Consider the following 19,767-nt stretch of genomic DNA (forward strand, 5'->3'; position numbering starts at 1 on the left):
TTAATTTAAGTTTGACTTAAATTCGAATTTGAATTTGAATTAAAATTGGACAGCAGGATAATGGATGATTTTCTCTTCCTTCCCTATCTAGTATTTGCACCACACACAAAGGATGGAAACCCTAGGGTGGCCGGCCACTTAAGGGATAAGGTGTAGGAGATTTTTTTGTTCCAAATTCAAATAGGAGATAGAGATTTGATTCCTTTTTAAAGTTTGACTTCTACTCTTTAAATATGAGAATGATAGAAAATTGTGAACACAATTTTTGAAACACATTTTCTGCCCTAATAGGGAGAGTGGCCAAATTTCTCAAAAAGGAAAAGGGAAGGAAAATTTTTTCTCCCAAAAAAAATTCCACATCGTGCATGCGTTGGTGTTTGTGAAAAAGTCGAGTGTTTATTCAAACCTGTTTTGTCTCACGTGTGCCCACACACACGTCTACGTGGAATCAATGAATTGACGTGGAAGACTTTGGTTTTCTAAACACAAAGATTGGAGCAAGGATTGTTCGTGGTCAAAGAACTCAAGTTATCATCCGAGTTGACCTCCAGGTATTTTTCATAATTGAGTTCTTGACATATAAATTAATGTGATTAATTTATTCGTACATAAATTAATATAATCTATAGAGTATCTCAAAAGTTTTATGAAATTTTTGTTATACACGATCCGCCTCCCCGCCACGCTTCTGCATCCGAATTCGATTCGGTTACCACCACAATCCGCCTTATCTTCACCATCAACACTGGTGTCAATTCTCATCATCAGCTCTACATCAAAACGCATGCCTTATGTCGGTCAACTCCACTGGAAAATCCTCCTGCAAGAGAAGGGAACTCTGACCGTGGCAACGACGAGAGGGGAAAAGGGAAAGCGTGGGAGACTACATCGTCGGGGGCCGAAGTCCATTGTTGGGAGCTTCGCTGGTAAAGTGGTCGGCTGCTATGGAAGCTCCACAAGCTTTGAATTAATTTAGGGTTAGGTTTGAACATGTTTAAAATTCAAAGGCTAAGACTAAAAGTCTAATTAGATCAACGGTTGAGATTTATTTTGGGCAAACAAATTTTTTTTTTTTTAATGAAAAGCAACCAGATGTGAGAGGACTTAATCTTATTTGACGATAAAGTAGGCGTGGGAAAAAAGCATTAGTTGCGACGACTTTAAAATATTTGCGGCGAGAAAATATCATCGCAAATATTTTAGGCCCCGTTCATTTCGCCGATTCGAGTTTAAAATTCGAGTTTTACTATAGTAAAAAGCTCTCAGAAACAATCACATTTAACTTTTTTGTTACAGTAAAAAGCTCTCACATAAAGTCACATCTCAACTCGAATTAAAAATTCGAATCAATGAACTGAACAGGCTCTAAAATACTCTATTAGTAGGGTAATTTAGCTCACCCTATCGTAGACTTTCCCTTAAAAAAACAATGTGACTATATCTGTCAAGGAAAAAAAATTTTTTGATTCTAAACACAGTTGGAAAACCATAAGCGCGAGCACAATGCATGCCAAACAGTATACCTTAATGACGAACTCGAGTGACAAATCAAATGTAAGACATTTAACAAAAAATTCCATTGAAACCATCATTGAAAAAGGCACACTAGGAGCCCGTTTGGTTGGAAGATTCGTTCTCTGATTCGAATCATGGTTCATGGTTCGCTACAGTATTTTCTCTCACAAAAAACACACGCAAATCGAAAATAATTTTAATCTCATGATTCTAATCCATAAACCAAACGGGCTCTAAGAGTGCATTTGTTTCTAGTTTTGAAAATGTTTTTTACGTTTTTCAAGGAGAAAAAATTGAAACCGAAAAGAAGAATGTGTTTAGGGAAGCACCCTACCAAAATAAAAAACAAAAACGTTTTTGTATTTTTCCCAAAATCTGATTTGTTTCTGAAAACGGATTAAAGTCGTTTTCATTTTTTCCGTTTTCATTTTCTCCAGCTCACCTCCATCCCTCTCACCATTCTCGGATCTCCCTCCTCGCCGTTCTCGGATCTCCCTCTTGTCGTTCTCTTCTTTCAGCTATCTCTCTCTCTCCCTCACTCTCTCACATTCTCCTCCCCTCTCTCTCTCTAACTCCCACGATTTTTGCCTCCTTTCTCCCTGAGAGACTCAAATCGAAGCTCAACCTGAGGGTTTCCACTTCACATGTCATTAGTATTCCTAAGTTTAGAAGGATTCAAGGAAATTTGAAGGTCTTTCTCAACATTTGTGGAATCTAAGGTAGGATTCACTTGCTCTGTTTCTAAATATCTCTTGTAGCCTATTTGGGTTTTTGGTTAGGGCTTCAAACTAATCTGACAATTGATTTGTGGAAGGTAAAGGTGTTGGAAGTTTTTTTTTTTGTTCACTTGTCGAAGAACCTCCGCGGCTCCTCCCAAATCAACCGAGGTATGAGTTTCAATACTGGTGATTTGGTTCACTCTTGAAGGTGGTTTAGCTTATTCTCTGGTTGATTTGGTTTTTAGCTAACTGTTTCTGTTTTGTATATTTCCAGTCGTTGTGTTTGTAAGGTATGAAAAAAAATTGAAAGAATCACATTACAAACCATTCAGGGATCTAACTAACATTAGAAAAGAAATATAACCCAAATAGTAAGAGCTGGTAGGTTCCAAGACTTGAGGCCTTGATTAAATAGTTTTATCATAATGCCTTGTTCAATTGAAAAAGAACCAAAGAGAAAGGAAAAGCTAAACAAAATTTGTTTAGGTTCGACTGCTATTACATGTTTTCAAAAATATTAAATCAAACAGGGTTTTAATTTTTTTTTATACTGAAAATAATCTCTTAATAAAATTACTAAACGCATTTTCAGAAACGATTCATGTATGAGATTAAAAACGTTTTCATTTTCATTTTCATACAGAAAATAAAATCATTTTGGAACTGATTCCAAACGCGCGCTAGGTTTTTTTCCAATAAAGTTTTACTTCTAGTGATGAAATATTCATAAATAAAAATATTTTAAAATGTGGCAATATAAGTAACGACATGTGACATGACAGAAACACGAAGACACAATTAACACGAAATTAACTCAATTTATTAAATTTTTTTATCTAAAATATATCCAAATATGGATAAATATTTTTAACAATTTTTTTTAATTTGAATACTTGAAAATTTTATAATTTGTGACCTATATTAATAATGTATAATACAATTAAATGGACTAAGTAAATAAATCAGTACTCAAATTGTTTAAATTAATCATAACTAAACAAATCTAAGTGACATTTCACTAAATTAGTGACATAGATCAACTCAAACGACACGAAAATTCAAGTCGACGCGGACACAAAAATTTGTTTAGTTGTCATTGATAGTGTAGTGTCTGGGGTAATTTCAAAATTTTACTTTGTAATTTTTAGTTAAAGACAAAAAAAAAAAAAAAAAACACCATCTTCTCCTGAAATCTACTGCCGCATACATCAAATTGACATCTTGGTTTTACATTGGAGTAAAAAAGATGACAAAGAGACTTTTTAATACTGTATCTAAATATCATCTCGCTATTGAAATGACCCAATAAAGAAATTTGAAACCCAGAATCAAAGTTAAAGTCAAGCACAAAACAACCTAGATCGAACCATGTTTACTAATTATTAGGGACGCTTATTTATCGGTCATGGGCAATCGACCAAAGGAATAACATTGAAAGCAATAGTTAAGATCTGAAGAATGAAATTGTAGTTTCCAAAAAACAAAAAAAATAAACAAATAAATAACGAGGATTCTCTTAACGTGAAGCATTGTATTATTACCTTGTCTTTCTTCTATGAGAAACTGTTTCCCGTCCAATTACAGTACGAATCTTATAACACATTACTTTACATTTATAACTGAACGTCTTCATATATGTTAATAATTTCAAGATTAAACCAGAGATTGAATTAAATTAAATCAAATCATGGCAAATTATTTACTATAGCAGAATAACTTGATATCTCATAGTTGCACACCAGGTAGACCAGTCCATAAAAGAATCCTCCGTGGTCGATCTAGAAACCTGGCTTGCCATGCAGGTTCATCACTTTCATAGACAAAACCACTCTTTAGGTACAACTTTTTAGCTGGTTCATTGTCAACGGCTACATGTACGTATAGATCAGATATACCTGTAACACATTTCACAACCCAGTTGAAATAACGCACAAGCTTATGCCCATCTCCTTTTATTTTCAGAGAATTCATGCGAAGAAATGTACGGGGCAAGACGGCAAGTGTCACCTATTTTAACAAGAACTATAGGGTACCAGTGGAGCACCACATAGCACCCACTCCCACTAATAGGAAGTGGGTCCCGGAGAATGGGGTGGACAAGTGATGCACATCTTCTATTAACGGTGGCGCTTAACACTAGTGATGCTCCCAAGCATTTTTTATCTCAACAATTAAGGCCCCGTTAATTTTACCGATTTGAGTTTTGCTACAATCTAAAGCCCTTAGAAACAATCACATTTAACTTTTTGCTATAGTAAAAAGCTCACATAAAATCACATCTTAACTCGAATCAGTGAACTAAATTAGCCCTAAAATTCGCATAGAAGAAATGAAGTGTATCAGAGAGCAAGAAAAACAGAGTTGTCAATTCAACCAAGATCTCATCCTAACAAAAATAGATGACAAAGCATATAGCGATAAAATAAAGAATTAAATATATACATATATATACATATATCATAAATGAGAACCACGGATGTATCAAGGTTTCATGAGAATATGATGATGTGCCTGTTTGAAGAAGAAGATAAACCAAATGCTGCTTTTAGATGTTTTCTGGGGAAGAAGAAGAAAATGGGGAAAAGAAAAACAATGAAATTCATGGTCAACATATGTGAAGTAGAGGAACATCAGAATCCTTATTCCTTACCCCATTCTTGAGCAACTAACTTTGACTTTGCAATAACTGCATAACCTAACCCATGTCTATGCAATTCTGCCGCCACACACACATTGCTCAGATACGCTCTTGCAAAATCAGCTCCAATACCCTGTTGAAACAAGGACCTTAGACATTCTACCGTTTTTCGTTTACATTTTGTATCATTTTAAGTAGCAAGAAATAACAAGGCATAAAGGAAACAAACATATACTACAGAATAGTTAAGTTGAAAATTGTTTGCTAGGACAAGTGAAACAATCATTGGATATAAAGCCTACACATCTCATGTAAAGTCATTTCTACCCTTCGTTAGATTCAACAGTAAAGCGGCAATTAAATTATGGTGTTATCTGTGAATATTCGTCTATATACATCAGATTTTCTCAAATAACAGATGTATATCCCACATTTAATTCAAAATCTACATAAAGACTGAAAAGGGACCAGACTCCATCAATTGTGTTTGACAAATTGAAAACCCAAGATAAGTATTCGACATGCAGATAGCAGCATGATTTTGTATAGGATAAAAAGAGGACAAAGATTTAGAAATGATAAGTCCCACTTGAGAACCATCCCGTTGACATAATATTCACATTATCACCTTATAAAACACTAGAGCAGTCGATGGTGCAGTCGATAATAAACCAGACCTATGAAATGTACATTCAACAATAAGCAACAAAGTTATGCAACTTATCTCCAAATAATTTCAGGTAGAATTTAATATCCTTAGCTACAATGACTTCTCTTAACTATGCGCTTCTATTTCTGTTAGCCATATTAATTTCTCGAAAATATCTTTAAGCAGCAAAAGCATATTAACACATCCAAAATTCGTAATTTATGAATTAACATTTGATCAAATACCTGTGGTTTCTTTCCAACTATCTCATCTGGAAGCCTTATGCATTGGTTAAGATCAAGGGTCCCAACTACCACTCGATCTTCTCCATTGGAAGAAAACTGCAACATATACATAAAACAGTTGGTTGACGCACTCAATGTAACAGCAAACAAAACAATTGTCCATGTTTCCGTTTGCCTAGAATGGTAACTTATTTTGACTAAGATAAGAAACTAAGCTGATTAAGCAACTGGTCATTCGTTATGATAGTATAAATATCATCTAACAAACAATGAATATAAACTAAAAGAAATCTGAGTCCCTAATAAATAAATCCAAGCCTAATAAGCAATCTGCAAATATGCTTACATCAAAGGCATAAGCTAGATTTGCACACGGATTTATAAAGAAGTAAAACCTCAGTTTTTATCAAAAAAACGTCTCTCTTTTTCATACCATAAATAGGTTGAAGGACAATTTTGGATGACAGAGAACATGCATATAAAACAAGGAGAAGCATTCATGATGCTCCGTGTGTAACTCCTTTAGAAATGGAATGCTAACATTGAGGGAAATAGAAAAAAGGTAGTCGCCTAGTCGGTAGAAGCTCCAAGTTTATGGAAAGATATAAAGCCAAATAGTGAAACAATTAAAAAATTAATGCATAGCAGGTTGAGCATCAAAGGCCTCGAAGTGGGAAGTTAGATAAAAGACTACTATCCAATCCTAATTCCTCTCAAATCCAGCAAATCAATTACTTCACAAAGTGTATACCACCCATCTCACTCACATCTGTAAGCAAAAGATCTTGGTATGTGTTTTCCATTTCTACTTTCCTGAATTGATAGGAGATTAGGATATAAAAACACTTAAAGAAGATCCTTAAAGGATTGAGAGCCATTAATTCTTATTAATCATATATTGATTACGACGTATAGTAAAATCATAGCGATTGTGCATACATTCAACCATGAACGTGCTGTCCTGCCAAACACTATCTTAACCAAAGCCACATGAACCTTTTTCAACTCATTCCATTCGTAATAACATTTTTCAGGATGAGGCATTAATTGGCAATTAAACACATATGAAGCAAGGATAAGTAACATATCGAAACAAAATCTCTACTTCCATATAAAAGGGGCACAACTAACCAAACAAGTAATAACCCAAAAATCGAATGTCTTTTTTGTCTCATCAAAGAAAAAAGGCAACAAACCTTACATGAAGCACATAAATCATCTGAAAGTTTTGATATCTGCGACAACGGAACAGTAGCATTTATGCAAGAAACTCTTCTAAACTCTTCCCTCCTCCCAGCAATCCGCTCTTTTAGTGCTTCAAACTCGCGCTCTGTCAAGTACTTTTTGTGATCCTAATGACACTTGACAAGTAAAAAGTACCATCAGTACAAATAATTTTCCCCAAATGTTAAAAAACTAAGCAACACACATGATAAAGTATTGATTAAGATTGTAGTGATCTTTTTTTTTTTTCCTCTCTTTTCAAAGGGTAATATGCATGTAGCTTTTCTGTGGAGTCCCGTGATTTTAGCCTATATAATTATGGTTATCAATTGAAAACAAAATTAATTATCCATACCATAGAATTGATCTTGCCAACAATATATTATAATGCTTTCAAATTGAATAATTGATAGAATTACAAATAATAATAACTTTTCCTTTATCTTTTCATTCGGGAACGAAAGAAAGACAGAGAGAGAAATCAGTGAATCGAAAAAAGTTGATCGGTTGTCCCTCATTTTCTCAGGAAACAAACAAACAGTCAGGCAAGAAAGAGACTAACTTCGATGCGATAACTGCTAGGGTTGAATTCGTAGAAGGAGCGAACGCGGAGAGAAGCGGCTGCCCAGAGCTGGTCCTCGGAGAAGGCCTCGGCGACGGAGACGGCGGAGCGGTCGATGGCGGACGAAGGAGGAATCGTCTGGTTATCGGTACAGAGCGACGAGGCGGCGATTGGCCGGCACCGGAGGCGGCGAGAGGCGGCCATGGAAGTGTGGAGAGGAGAGGAGGAGGAGGAGGAAAGCCTGCAATTCCATCGGTCTGAGGATGGAAAGGGATGAGAGGAACATGGAGATGAAGAAGAAACAAGCGCCATTTTTGTTGTTTTTTTTTTTTTCGTTTTTGGTTGTGATTAATTATTTATCCATTTTATCTTCTTAGAAGTCTGAGCGGCTATGCCAGCTTGGTCGTATTCTGATTATCCGATCCTTCTCCCTCCTATGTTCTTTTTTCTTTTTTCTTTTTTCTTTTTGTTTTTCCCTTTTCCTTTTAAGGGATAAATTTTCTTTTTCTATTTTCAGGGAAATAAAAAAGAAAAATTCAGGTCCTCTCATATGGGTATTTTCATAAGCCTTTCCCATTATTGGTGGGTTGATCGGCTTGTGACTTGAGCCGACAATTTGCTCGCACAATCGAGGAGAACAAGGCGCCCTATGTTCTTGTTCGGATCACCTCCGGGTGTCGTTTCACGCCTCAACAACCCAACATAAACCTTACATGGTCGAACGCCCTAGGGCACCCAAATTTAATATATCGTGTGGGCTCCCACTAAAATTGAGATCATCTCCACCTATGAATAAATGTGGTATAAGAACCATTGATGTTTGACACGTCACACGGCCTGATATGTCCACACAGCCGTACATGTGAATCCTATCCGTATTCAATAGCAAACTATAAATACCCTTGTGACTATTTATTGAGGTAAGCACAATTTCTTAACCCAATTTCTATCACTCCATGTATTGCTCCCTATCAGCGGGACTAATTTGAGCGTAGGAGTCCTTTTGGCAAACACCATACCGGTATCCCCTCAATCCAACGCTTTCTCCTATTTCCTGTGGGAACCCAAATTGAGATTGAAACTTGACCCAGATAGGGGCGGAGAACACAGTTCAAATACCGCGCACGTCGGTGTTGAGTCGGGTTAGACATCAACTCCAGTGTTTTTTTTTCCCTTCCGAAATAAGAATAATAAACAATTAAACTAATGCTCCTTCATCAGCTTAATGAATTTGCCTATTAACTATTTTTTTTTTTTTTTAAAAAGACTTACACCTCAATTTCTATTTTTTCACCAATACCTTTTATCATAAATATATAATTTCACCAATAGAATTTTCTGTAATACTTGAAATTCCCCTAATATCGTAACAAAAAGTTTCGTCAATTTGTTATTAAATAATAATTCTACCCTTCAAATATTGCACAATTAACAACATTTCTAACGGTAAATTTGGTTTTATACGGAAAAATAAATAATTACTTAGCAAGCGTCTTTTTTTTTTTTTTTTGAGGGGATAGCAGGTGTTTAGCAAATTAAATAAGAGATAAAATTATTTTAATACCCTGTGTTATAATAAACTGACATGATACACCAGATTCATTGAATAATTTCTTCATTTCTTATTCTAGACCTAGACTAGCATGAAGTCCAAAGTTTCAACCAAAAGTTTGCAGTAAATTCAGATATTTATTTTTATGGAATATATATATCAATATTTCGTTATAACTTTCATCTTAATTCCTGTTCCTATATTAATAGGAGTAGGACTTCTACTTTTTCCAACGTTAACAAAAAAATGTTCGCCGTAGTGAGTTTTTTCAATTATTTTATTGTTAAGTATAATTATACTTTTTTCAACTTCTGGCTATTCAACAAGTAAATAACTCTCCTATCTATCTGGTTTTGAACTATAAATAATGACTTTTCTTTAAAATTTAGCTATTTGATTGACCCGCTTATTTCTATTATGTTAATATTAATTACTACTGTTGAAATTTTAATTCTTATTTATAGTGATTATATGTCTAATGACAAGGGATATTTGAGATTTTTTTGCTTATACGAGCTTTTTCAATACTTCAATGGCAGTATTGGTTACTAGTTCTAATCTCATTCAAATTTATTTTTTTCTCAGAATTAGTTGGAATGTGTTCTTATCTATTATGCTTGTCAAAAGGCGTCCTGTCACTAATCGCGTTGGAGAGTTTAGTTTATTATTATGAATTTTAGGTTTTTATTGGATGACAGGCAACCTAGAAATAATCAATGCAGGAAAAGAGCTGCGATTCTTCAAGTAGGGGCGCAAAAGTGTAGGATAATATTCAGATCTTATTTCATGAACAATGAAAGAAAGCAAGGTACAAACATGGGGTACCGTCATAAGGAAAATAGTTCCCAATATCAACTTTCCATTATCCAGCAATCTAAACCAAAGTTAAGGCTCATCTTTCTCTTCTAATGGCACCTTTTTACAAGTTTTCATCCACTACATTATGATTATCCTTTTCAATACTCACCAACGAACAAGAGAGCAAAAATGCCTCCATGAATACATAGAACAAATACTAATGAGATGAGGAGCAGCCATTATCTACGGTCTTCAGCCATCTTTTTGCGGATTTCATGGGCTGTATTAAAAATTCCAAGGGTAGGCGTGTTGCAGACGAAGCACTTCTTGTTCTTTGAATGATGCTGCCAGTTAAAACCAAAGAAGATTAGATAACACAACATAAATAAGGCATACAAAAATCACAAGTAGCCTTTGTATAGACGGGCTACCTTTAACGCACAATGCTCGCAGAAGTAGTGCTTGCATTTTGTCACAACAGGATCCACAAACGGCTGGCGACAAATGAAACACGCAAAGGGCAATGCATCGTCATCGTCATCATCATCATTCTGGTCTGCACCACCCTCATCCGAATCAGCTCCTCCTAAAGCTAAATTTCTCTTTCTAACTTTCTCTGCCTCTTCCCATTCCTTCTCCAACTGCCACCCAGACTTGTAATCCCCTCGATCGTGCATAAACTTGCAGGAATCTCCATATCCACAATAACCAGTTTCTTTGTAATCCTTGCATATGTCTGGCTGATAATCAAATCTTGTTGTAGCTCTAATGTGAGCAGAAGCCCTGAGAGGGCCATGAGACCCTCCAGCTTTCTCACTGGCAACCGTTTGCTCTCTTCGGAATCCAGCCTTATAATCAGTGTATCCATGGATCCCCGTGTACAATTTTTCATCACCTGTGTTCTTGCCTTTTCCCTTCAATGCCGCATCTGCATTCTTGAGAACTCTCTCACGAATTGCTCGCGCGTCTTTAGAGAATTCTGTCTCAGTTTCTAGAGTCGCCGTTGCTCTACTATCATGTTGGACCTGGATTTCCTTGGAAGATTCAAACTGAAAGACAGGAGTCTCGGATGCGGCATTTGATTCGGCGGATGCAGAGTTCTTAGAAGGCCCAGTAGAAAAATAAAGTTTATTATCGGGCTTTGGGGCTTTTTTCTGGCTGTGCAAGACTGTGCTCTCGGTTTTTGATTCTTCATCATCATCTTCCGTAACTGTTCGTTTCCTAATGTTTTTATTCTTTGAAGGCTTCCGGAAGAAGTTGCATACTGAAAATTAAGAAGACAAATAAATACTGGAGTAACAGAGAAATGCAACAAATACGGCGTATAAGTATAACAGAAACATAAGGCAATACAATAAAAACACAAAATATGAAGGAAAAAGCAGTGGATACCTTGTTCAGTCTGCGGCTTTTCATCAGAATCTGCCATAGAGACAGAATAATAAAACAAAAGTTTCCCAATTTGGATAAGTTAATTTCAATGGACTTGGAACCTTGATTTGTTTGCCTGAAACTATTGCTTCGAATCTGGAAACAGCAGAAATAATAAGAATCCGGAATTGAGTAACAGAAAATAAGTCCTACAATACAGATATGATCTAATGCAAATCGCAAGAAACTTTCTACGCCAATTTCATACTCTCGTGTTCTTCTATCAGATGACATCCAATTTCTATTCATTCTATTCGATTAAAACAACCAAAAACTAATGCCAATTAATTCATATATCAAAAAGGAAACAAAAAGGACAAACATAACTAGGCGTAAATGTTAATCCACAAGAAAAATACTTGATGGCATTAGAATGAGCGTGGATGAGGCTAAATAGTGCAAATGAAGCTTTCTAGAAACTGCAGCAAGAAGCAATTTCAGAATTTGTGAGATATTAATAGAATCATATAGTTACTAGTTAGTAGTTAGTTGACTATATAGTTCTTGCAGAATGTGTTTAACTTCTTGTCTTAATGTTGTTGATGATGTATGATGCACTTTACTGTTTGAGCAATATTACCCTTTTGAAAAGAAAACATGAGTTTTTACTTTTAAGATTTTATTCTACTTATCACCGGCAAGAAGTTCTTTATAGCTCTTTTTCTTTTTGGCTCGGTCTAATCTACATGCGTTAACGTAAGTAGCCAGAAAAAAAGACCAGGTTTAACAAAGTGAAACCATTTAAAAGAGACTGTCCATAAGCTGAGATTTCGTAACGGCAATTGGATTATCTTCATTTTATCTATATTCCACGTCTTAGGCTTTGCCCTTTCTTGGTTTTGTCTTCTTTGTGTTGATCAGATAGACTAACATTGTCATACAAATTATGTTTTATGAGACAATTTTCTAACTAATTCTTATTAATTATTTTATTCTGCAAAACCTATTTAAGGTCAGTGCAATGTCTAAAAATTCTAAGGAGACACTGATGGATGAAATTTTTCTTTTTGGTTCTTGCTTCTTAGGTAAAACAATATGATTTTCCTTTTTTTCTTTTCTTCACATGAATTTGGAGATTGTATGTAAAATATAGGCCATGTGAACTGATCCAATTAATCATAATTGATTCATTAACATGTTGTTTAACCTTATCCTGAACCCCGAAATGTGTGTTTATTGAAGAGATCATTCATTAAACAAACGTCGAAGCCAAAACTATGCCCAAAATCAATACACACCCCAGCTCTAAGGTTTTTTTTTTTTTTTTTTTTTTTTTTACACTCAAGTATCTATTAAAAAATAATTAATTCTACCCTATGTCAAAATTTACTTTAAAAAAAAAAAGAAAAAGAACAATCCAATGAAACATCTAACATATAATAGCTTCTGACAATTAGCAATCAAACAATAAGAACAAAAAAAAAGTTTATAATAAAAAAAAAATCAAACTTTCAGAATAATGGCAGAAACAAAACACAAGAAATCTTAACAAAGAAAGAAAACTTGAACTAAGAAAGTAAAGATTAAATTGAGAAAAAGAGCAAAACGCGTAATCCATAGCTGAGAGGTACCTAGTTCTGGGTAAAGAGCGATGGGCGACGACATTAGGGCAAGTTTCAAAGAAAATCCCCAAATTCAGAACGAATTACTCTCGTTTGATTTTCTCCTTGGAAGGCTAGATTTAGATTTTTTTATTTCTTTTTCAAAATTCAGAATAAATTTTTGGGATACAACCCCGTGCTTTTTTCTTTTTATTTATTTCGAAGATTTTCGAAAAATCAATTTTTTTGAAGTCGGTGACGAGTGGCAATTCGTGTTGGCAGGTCGTATTCGTGTCGTGTTGACCCCTTCAGTTGACACGGTTAGGCCTGACACGAACACGACCCGTTTATTATTCGTGTCGAAATACAAAACCCAAACATGACCTATATATTAGCGGGTTGACACAACACAACACGACTAACCGTTTATTAAACAGGTCGTAAACATGTCGTGTCAACCCGTTGATTACCTGCCAACCAGTTTAAAAAATGGGTGATAAATGGGTCGTGTTAACGTATTTTTGAACCTATTTATAAAATGGGTGATAAATGGGTCATGTTAACTTATTTCTGAACCTACTTTTGAACATGTTTTTAAAATGGGTGGTAAAATATGTTTCTCAACCTGTTTGTACGTAAAGATTTGTTTCTCAACCTATTTAACATGTTGAAGAGACATTAAATAATCTAAGTTCAAAATTAAAACAAACACATAAAACTCTCTCACAAATTAAAAAGCAAACATACATGATTAATAATTAAACAGTTAAATAATTTGCTGCAGTGGGGGGGAGTCACATCATCAAGTATAGCAGAAGTTGATCCCTATGAGAAAGGTTCTTCAACTTTCAATGAAAAGTTGAAGATACCTTCATGGTTTTAAAAAGCGCCAGAGGCGCACACCTTAAGGCGTGACTCGTGGCGAGGCGCTGTAAAAGCGCCTCAACTCCTACGCCTTACAGGGTAGGTGTTGAGGCGTGCGCCTCAGCCACTTGAGGCACACGCCTTTGAGCGGTGCCTCAGGCGGTTAGTGAGGCGTCCGCCTCTCTGTAAAGGGTCTTCTGGTGGGTTATTTTAACATGCTAGCCCAAAAGGTTTAAAAAGCCCAAAATTCCTAGGCCCTTAATGACTAAGAAAAAACTCTAATAACAAAAAGAAGCAGCCATCCACTTGCACAGTCATCTCTCTTCCTCCCTCGCACGGGCAAACACTCTCCTTCACGTGTTTCTTTGCTGGCTGCTGCATCAACCAGAGGTAGACCAGCCACTTGCACAGCCGTCTCTCCTCATCCTCCTCCTTCTTCTTCTTCTTCCTCGCACGGGCAAACAGTCTCCTTCCCGTGTTCCTCAATTGGCTGCTACATCAACCAAAAGCAAACCGGCCACTTGCCGACTCTTCAAGTGAGGTATCTCTCTTCTCTTGACTTGACGTCCATTTTTTGTAAAATGCACCGTGAATAATAGGATTTGAGTATTGATACGAACTGATTGTGTTTAAGTTAGGATGAGAGTATGAGACCTCCACAAAATGCACCGTGACTTGACATCAATTTTTTTGTTCAAGTTAGGATGAGACCTCCACAAAAATGCTAGCAGTAGTTATAGTGGGAGACGGGACCCGGCTTGGAAATATGAAAAAGAAATTACAACGGAAAATGAAAAAAGAACTTATGTTTACCTCCAATGTGTGTTTTGCAATCAAATTATTAAAGAAGGTGTTAAGAGAATGAAAGAGCACCTTGCTTGGACTCATAAAAATGTAAAGCCTTGTCCTAAGGTTCCTGACGATTTGAAGAAAGAAATTAATGACTATATGAACAAGTGGGCTACTAAAAAACAGTCAGCGCATCAGAATTTTGAAGAAATGGTGCATGTTGGCTCTTATTTTGGTGATAGATTTGTCGACTCTTGTCAACCACCGCAAGTGTTTAGTGATAGAGGAGTTAGAGGTCCCATGGACAGGCTTTTGAACAATGGATGACAAGGAAGCAAAGGAAAGACCTTCCCTTAGAACAACATCATGTGAGAAAGAGGCCCGTTCTCAAGTATGTCTCGACATTGGGGTTCTTTTATGAAAATACACTTGCTTTCAAAATTGCTAGAAGCCCTTCCTATTTTAATGTGTAGATCAATTGACAACTATGGTAGAAGTCTTGTACCCCCAAGTACGCATGAGCTTAGAACATGAATTTTGAAAGAGGGAGTACTTACTACTGAAAAATTTGTGGATGAGGTTAAAATGACTTGGAAGCAAACATGAGTATCTATTTTATTTGATGGCAGGTCGGATGCTAGAAATCAAGGTTTGATCAACTTTTTAGTCAACAATCCTCATGGAACTATTTTCTTGAGATCTGTTGATGCCTCTGATAAAAAGAAAGATGCAAATTTATTGTTTAAGATGCTTGACGAGATTGTTGAAGAAGTTAGGGAAGATCTTGTTGTTCAAGTTGTGACTGACAACGCAAGTCCTTATAAGGCTGCTGGAGCAAAACTAATAGAGAAAAGAAAACACTTATTTTGGATTCCTTGTGCTGCTCATTGCATTGATTTGATCCTTGAGAAACTAGGAGAATTGCCACAACATAAAAGGACTTTGGTGAAAGTGAAAAAATAAGCAATTATGTGAATAATCACCCTTGGGTGCTGTCATTGATGAGAAAGTTCACCAAAAGGGATATTGTTCGACCTGCTGCAACAAGATTTGCTACTGCTTATCTTACTTTAGAGTGCATCTATAGACTAATGCAGCCTCTACAATCTATGTTTGTATCGGAGGAATGGAACAATAGTTCATATGCAAAGAAACCGGATGGGAAAGAAATGAAAAAGATAGTCATAAAGAATAATCAATTTTGGGATGTTGTTGGGTATGTTCTTAAGTCTACACAATCCATAGTGAGGATGTTGGCCCCGTTCATTTCGCCGATTCGAGTTTAGAATTTGAGTTTTGCTACAGTAAAAAGCTCTCAAAAACAATCACATCTTACTTTTTTGCTACAGTAAAAAACTCTCACACAAAATCACATCTCAACTCGAATCAACGAAGTGAACGGGCCCGTTGAGATTAGTCGACTCTGAAAACACGCCCGCCATGGGATTTATATATGAGGCTATGGACAAGGCAAAAGAGCAAATTGCTAAAAACTTAGAAGGTGAAGAGAAATACTACAAGGAGATTTGGGAGATCATTGATGAAAAGTGGGATTTTCAGTTATATCAACATTTACATGCCGCGGCATACTACTTGAATCCAAGGATTCAATACTCCGATAATCCTTCCAACTATCCTAAGATCAAGCTTGGTTTGTAGCATTACATGAATAGAATGTTTAAGGATCCAAATGATCTAGAGAAGGCCGACCTCCAACTAGATGAATTTCGACAGAAGAAAGGGTTTTTTGGCTTTCGTCAAGCTCAAGCATCATACATGAAACGCGATCCTAGTAAAGTAGAAACTATCTTATTAATTTTGGCTAATAAAACAATTTAGATTGTTTAGCTAATTATTTTCATCTCAATTTTAAATTCAGATGATTGGTGGTCCCAATTTGGAGATGCCAGAGTTGGCTAGCTTTGCAGTTAGAGTTTTGAGTCTCACTTGTTCATATTCGGGGTGTGAACGCAATTGGAGTACCCACAATCAAGTTCATACCAAGAGAAAAAATCGCTTGCCTGCACAAAAGATAAATTCCTTGGTCTACATTATGTTCAACAAGAAGCTAAAAGATCAACATTTGAAAAAAAAAAAGGCACTTCAGCCAGATGAGGATCCTTTAATCATTGATGAGTTGCCATCTAATGATGAATGGATAGCTGGAAATGAAAATAAAGGTGAAATTCAAATGGAGGAAGCAATTGACAATCTTGACATTGATCTTTTCGAGGATGGAGAAGGTACTAGTACTAGTACTAGAGCTCGAAAAGGCTCTAAAAAGAAGAGGACATGTTAGTGGCTTGATATGCCTTATGAATTAGTTGCCTTCTCTATTATTTACTCTAATTACATATTAGAGATAGTAACTTAAGTTTAATTTTTCATTATTACGTGATAGAGGCAAGGAGACCGTGCAAGAGGATGAAGAAGAAGAGTGGATAGACTGTGATTCTGACACTGACAGTCAAGAATTCATGGACAATGAGAGATTTAAATTGGCTGATGCTTCTCTTAGTAGTGATGATGATTGATGAGTTGGGAGATTAGGTTTTTAGAAGTGCATTATTAACCTTATGATATTAGGATTTGATAATTATTTAGTCTTTTTTACACTTCTAGTAGTGAAATAGACTTCTCTTTATGTAGATGTTTGGTTAAATTTTTTATTTTTAATGATTATTAGTGTGGATTTAGTTTTTGTTAGTATTATTTTTTTTCCTAAATTTTTTATAGGCATTTTTTGAGGCTTACGCCTCAAAGCGCCTTGAGGCTTACGCCTCACCTCATAAAGGCCAAACGCCTCGAGGCCCGATTCCGCCTTTTAAAACCTTGGATATCTTGTGTGAGATTCTCCACCTCTTCATTGAAATCTACACGGAAAAAAAATATATGTACATACAAGTTTAGTTCAAAATCACGAAAGAATGAATTACAGTTTTCTTTTGCAAGAAAATGAAGCAGATTGTAATTTGTGTGTGCTCTTGTTTTAACAAAATAAGTTTCAATTTATTTGTGGACGGAAGTCGCATAAACAAACCTAAACCAATATAAGATGTCTATGAAAATGACTACCTGTGGGCTATATTTAGTCTTGTCCAAGTTTTCTATGCAACGGAATCTTGTGAAAGGGGAGAACAAGGAGCAAAGTCGATGCACGCATAGCTTAGTAAGAGCTAAGATAAAGGATAAGAACTTTTAATTGAGTGCATACACAAGGGCTATAGTTTATACTCTTGAGGTGGTTGCTCATAAATTAGTTTAGCGGTTAGAAAGAGCAATGGTTCAAGCAATTACGAATACTTCCTTCAGAATCGGGTGGAGAAGGAGATAAAGGATGGATAAGACCTTCAGCTTTAACATCGAGTAGGAGGCAGCTACGATTTCAGACAAATAATTCAAGCAATTATATGCCCTTTGCTTTCATTGATACTCGGTTCAATTCATGTTGCTTCTATATATGGTGGTGCATTGGGATGTAAAGTCCTATCGAGTGTTGCAAGTTTAAAGGTAAGAAATAGTTAGCTTTCTTGACTTCCTTGTTATTAACATCTTCATCATCCTATGCCAGATTTCATTTAATGAGCTAGTTCCAAGAGGGTGTTTTGTGAGGAGCTTCTATAAACCAATATAGGTGCCTAATCGGAGATTTTCCTTCGAAGGCTAGCACACTAAAGCTCACTTGCAGAAGCCCTTTCTTACGAGATATATAACTATATCCAATCAATTTTAGCACCAACAATAACTTCAAATAAGTCAACAATCTTATTTAGAACAATGTGAGCCTTGAACAGTGGAAGGAAAAAAAAAAGAGTGAACCGAACCCCTACATTAACGAACTTGACAAAATTTTAACAAAACTTGGCATGTCCTTGCAAAAAGTGTGCGTCAATTGGACATAATAAACTTTTATTTATAAATTTAAAAAAAAATGATGAATAAAAACACATTTATATCATATGAAGGGAATTATAATGGTAAAATCAGTAAATCATAAGCAAACCATATTCAGTTCAAAAAATTGTACTCACTCTTTATCACTTGTTCATCCATAATGACACATAGTAGAGACGAGTTATATTCTTGATGAATTCTCTGTTATAGCTTTCACGCCATGTTTCTATATCAAATTACTAATTATCATGTTCATTAGTTCCAGGCTCGCATTATTTGAAAATAATGACTAGAAACCAATTTGATACTAGCATCAGACCTAAAAGAAGATAGCTTTAAGTTAACTTTCTTATTCCCATTGCAACTTCAATTTCAGTTCCAAGAAGAGTTAACGAAGAATTCAAATTCTTATACAAGATTCCAGCCAGCCTCTCAAGAAACATTAATATCAAAGTGAACCGATTAATATAAACAAAATTCCATTGGTAGAAGAACGTCAATAATAAACGTGATAAAAAAAAGGAACCGAACCGAAGATCAAATCAAAACAAACATAGCATCAATGGAGTCTAAGCACAAACATCAAAACAAACATAGATCAAATCAACAAAACAAAAACAAAAAAATGGACAGGGGAAATAGAAATACCTGTTCCCGAAGGCCGAATTTGAAGAAGAATGTGAAGAACAAGACTTCCCCAAGGCCGAATCTGACGGAGAGAGTGGAGAGTCCAGAGAGAATAGGGCGGAGAGGAAAGAAGAAGAAGAAGAAGAAGAAGAAGCGAGAAGCGGCTGTGGGTCTGTATCTTAACGGGGGTGGAGAGTGGAGAGGAAAGAAGAAGAAGAAGAAGAAGCGAGAACCGGCGGTGGACTGAGAGAAGCGACGGTGGACAGTGGAGAGCGGAGAGTCTGGATCGAAAAAAGGAGAGAAGAAAAGTTGAAACCCTTTCTGAGAGCCTGAGAGAGGGCGGAGGCAGAAATAATATATTTAATAGGTAACAAACGGGTAACAAATGAGTTGTGTATTTGTGTGACCGATATGTTTAATAAATGAATTATAGTGGGTTAATTACAGGTTGATAAGTCAACTTAAAATGATAGGTCAATATTTAATCGTATTTCATAGATTTGATTTAATTTTAATCTGAATATTTATGATAAACTTAAATTCATTACTTTCGTATAAGTTTTGAGTCGAATCGTCGTGTCGTTATCTAAATTGTTAGCCCTAAATTATGATTGAGATGATTTTTTTTATGTCTTCACAGTGAAGAGATAAATAAAACCTCAATCATATACCCTATTAAAATTTTTCATCACTATTGAGTTTTTATTAAAATATTATTA

General features: G+C 35.6%; 3 protein-coding genes and 1 long non-coding RNA gene across 8 annotated transcripts; 2 read left to right on the plus strand and 2 right to left on the minus strand.

The window, feature by feature from the left end:
* Positions 1 to 2,074: 2,074 nt before the first annotated feature.
* On the plus strand, positions 2,075 to 4,448 carry LOC112092833. The gene is made up of 3 exons (XR_002902778.1): positions 2,075 to 2,234; positions 2,330 to 2,402; positions 4,197 to 4,448. It is a non-coding gene; the product is annotated as an uncharacterized LOC112092833 (long non-coding RNA).
* Positions 3,754 to 8,040, minus strand: LOC21405807. Of its 2 annotated transcripts, none has more exons than XM_010104851.2 (5): positions 7,553 to 8,040; positions 6,963 to 7,118; positions 5,767 to 5,862; positions 4,885 to 5,005; positions 3,754 to 4,129 (listed from the first exon to the last, which is right to left on the minus strand). In XM_010104851.2, exons 1-5 carry the CDS (start codon positions 7,862 to 7,864, stop codon positions 3,960 to 3,962), a joined length of 855 nt encoding a protein of 284 aa, XP_010103153.1. In that variant the 5' UTR covers positions 7,865 to 8,040; the 3' UTR covers positions 3,754 to 3,959. The 2 variants fall into 2 exon arrangements, with proteins under 2 accessions (XP_010103153.1, XP_024025707.1); XM_024169939.1 differs by lacking the exon at positions 3,754 to 4,129 and adding an exon at positions 4,738 to 4,790.
* Positions 8,041 to 9,840: 1,800 nt separating this feature from the next.
* On the minus strand, positions 9,841 to 19,419 carry LOC21405808 (zinc finger CCCH domain-containing protein 1). 4 transcript variants are annotated; one of them, XM_024169929.1, is made up of 5 exons: positions 19,070 to 19,419; positions 16,475 to 16,548; positions 11,295 to 11,429; positions 10,334 to 11,166; positions 9,841 to 10,246 (listed from the first exon to the last, which is right to left on the minus strand). In XM_024169929.1, exons 3-5 carry the CDS (start codon positions 11,329 to 11,331, stop codon positions 10,142 to 10,144), a joined length of 975 nt encoding a protein of 324 aa, XP_024025697.1. In that variant the 5' UTR covers positions 11,332 to 11,429; positions 16,475 to 16,548; positions 19,070 to 19,419; the 3' UTR covers positions 9,841 to 10,141. The 4 variants fall into 4 exon arrangements, with proteins under 4 accessions (XP_024025697.1, XP_024025698.1, XP_010103154.1 ...); XM_024169930.1 differs by lacking the exon at positions 16,475 to 16,548 and adding an exon at positions 17,313 to 17,400; XM_010104852.2 differs by lacking the exon at positions 16,475 to 16,548.
* Positions 15,968 to 17,061, plus strand: LOC112092838. The gene is made up of 4 exons (XM_024169949.1): positions 15,968 to 16,178; positions 16,227 to 16,324; positions 16,407 to 16,821; positions 16,931 to 17,061. Exons 1-4 carry the CDS (start codon positions 15,968 to 15,970, stop codon positions 17,059 to 17,061), a joined length of 855 nt encoding a protein of 284 aa, XP_024025717.1.
* Positions 19,420 to 19,767: the final 348 nt, after the last annotated feature.

Source organism: Morus notabilis, unplaced genomic scaffold (genome assembly GCF_000414095.1).
Source record: "Morus notabilis unplaced genomic scaffold, ASM41409v2 Scaffold277, whole genome shotgun sequence".
NCBI lineage: Eukaryota > Viridiplantae > Streptophyta > Magnoliopsida > Rosales > Moraceae > Morus > Morus notabilis.

Bases quoted from the DNA above. Each gene is read 5' to 3' on its own strand.
- LOC21405807 (XM_010104851.2), bottom strand. From the start codon at position 7,864: ATGGCGCTTGTTTCTTCTTCATCTCCATGTTCCTCTCATCCCTTTCCA. The intron at 7,119-7,552 runs GTTAGTCTCTTT...AAGTGTCATTAG, and splicing joins CTAGCAGTTATCGCATCGAA to GATCACAAAAAGTACTTGAC. The intron at 4,130-4,884 runs GTAAGGAATAAG...AATGTGTTACAG, and splicing joins GTTAGTTGCTCAAGAATGGG to GTATATCTGATCTATACGTA.
- LOC21405808 (XM_010104852.2), bottom strand. From the start codon at position 11,331: ATGGCAGATTCTGATGAAAAGCCGCAGACTGAACAAG. The intron at 11,167-11,294 runs GTATCCACTGCT...CTTAATTTTCAG, and splicing joins AAAGCCGCAGACTGAACAAG to TATGCAACTTCTTCCGGAAG. The intron at 10,247-10,333 runs GTAGCCCGTCTA...TTTAACTGGCAG, and splicing joins GCGAGCATTGTGCGTTAAAG to CATCATTCAAAGAACAAGAA.
- LOC112092838 (XM_024169949.1), top strand. From the start codon at position 15,968: ATGGGATTTATATATGAGGCTATGGACAAGGCAAAAGAGCAAATTGCT. The intron at 16,179-16,226 runs GTTTGTAGCATT...CAAATGATCTAG, and splicing joins CTATCCTAAGATCAAGCTTG to AGAAGGCCGACCTCCAACTA. The intron at 16,325-16,406 runs GTAGAAACTATC...TTTTAAATTCAG, and splicing joins TGAAACGCGATCCTAGTAAA to ATGATTGGTGGTCCCAATTT.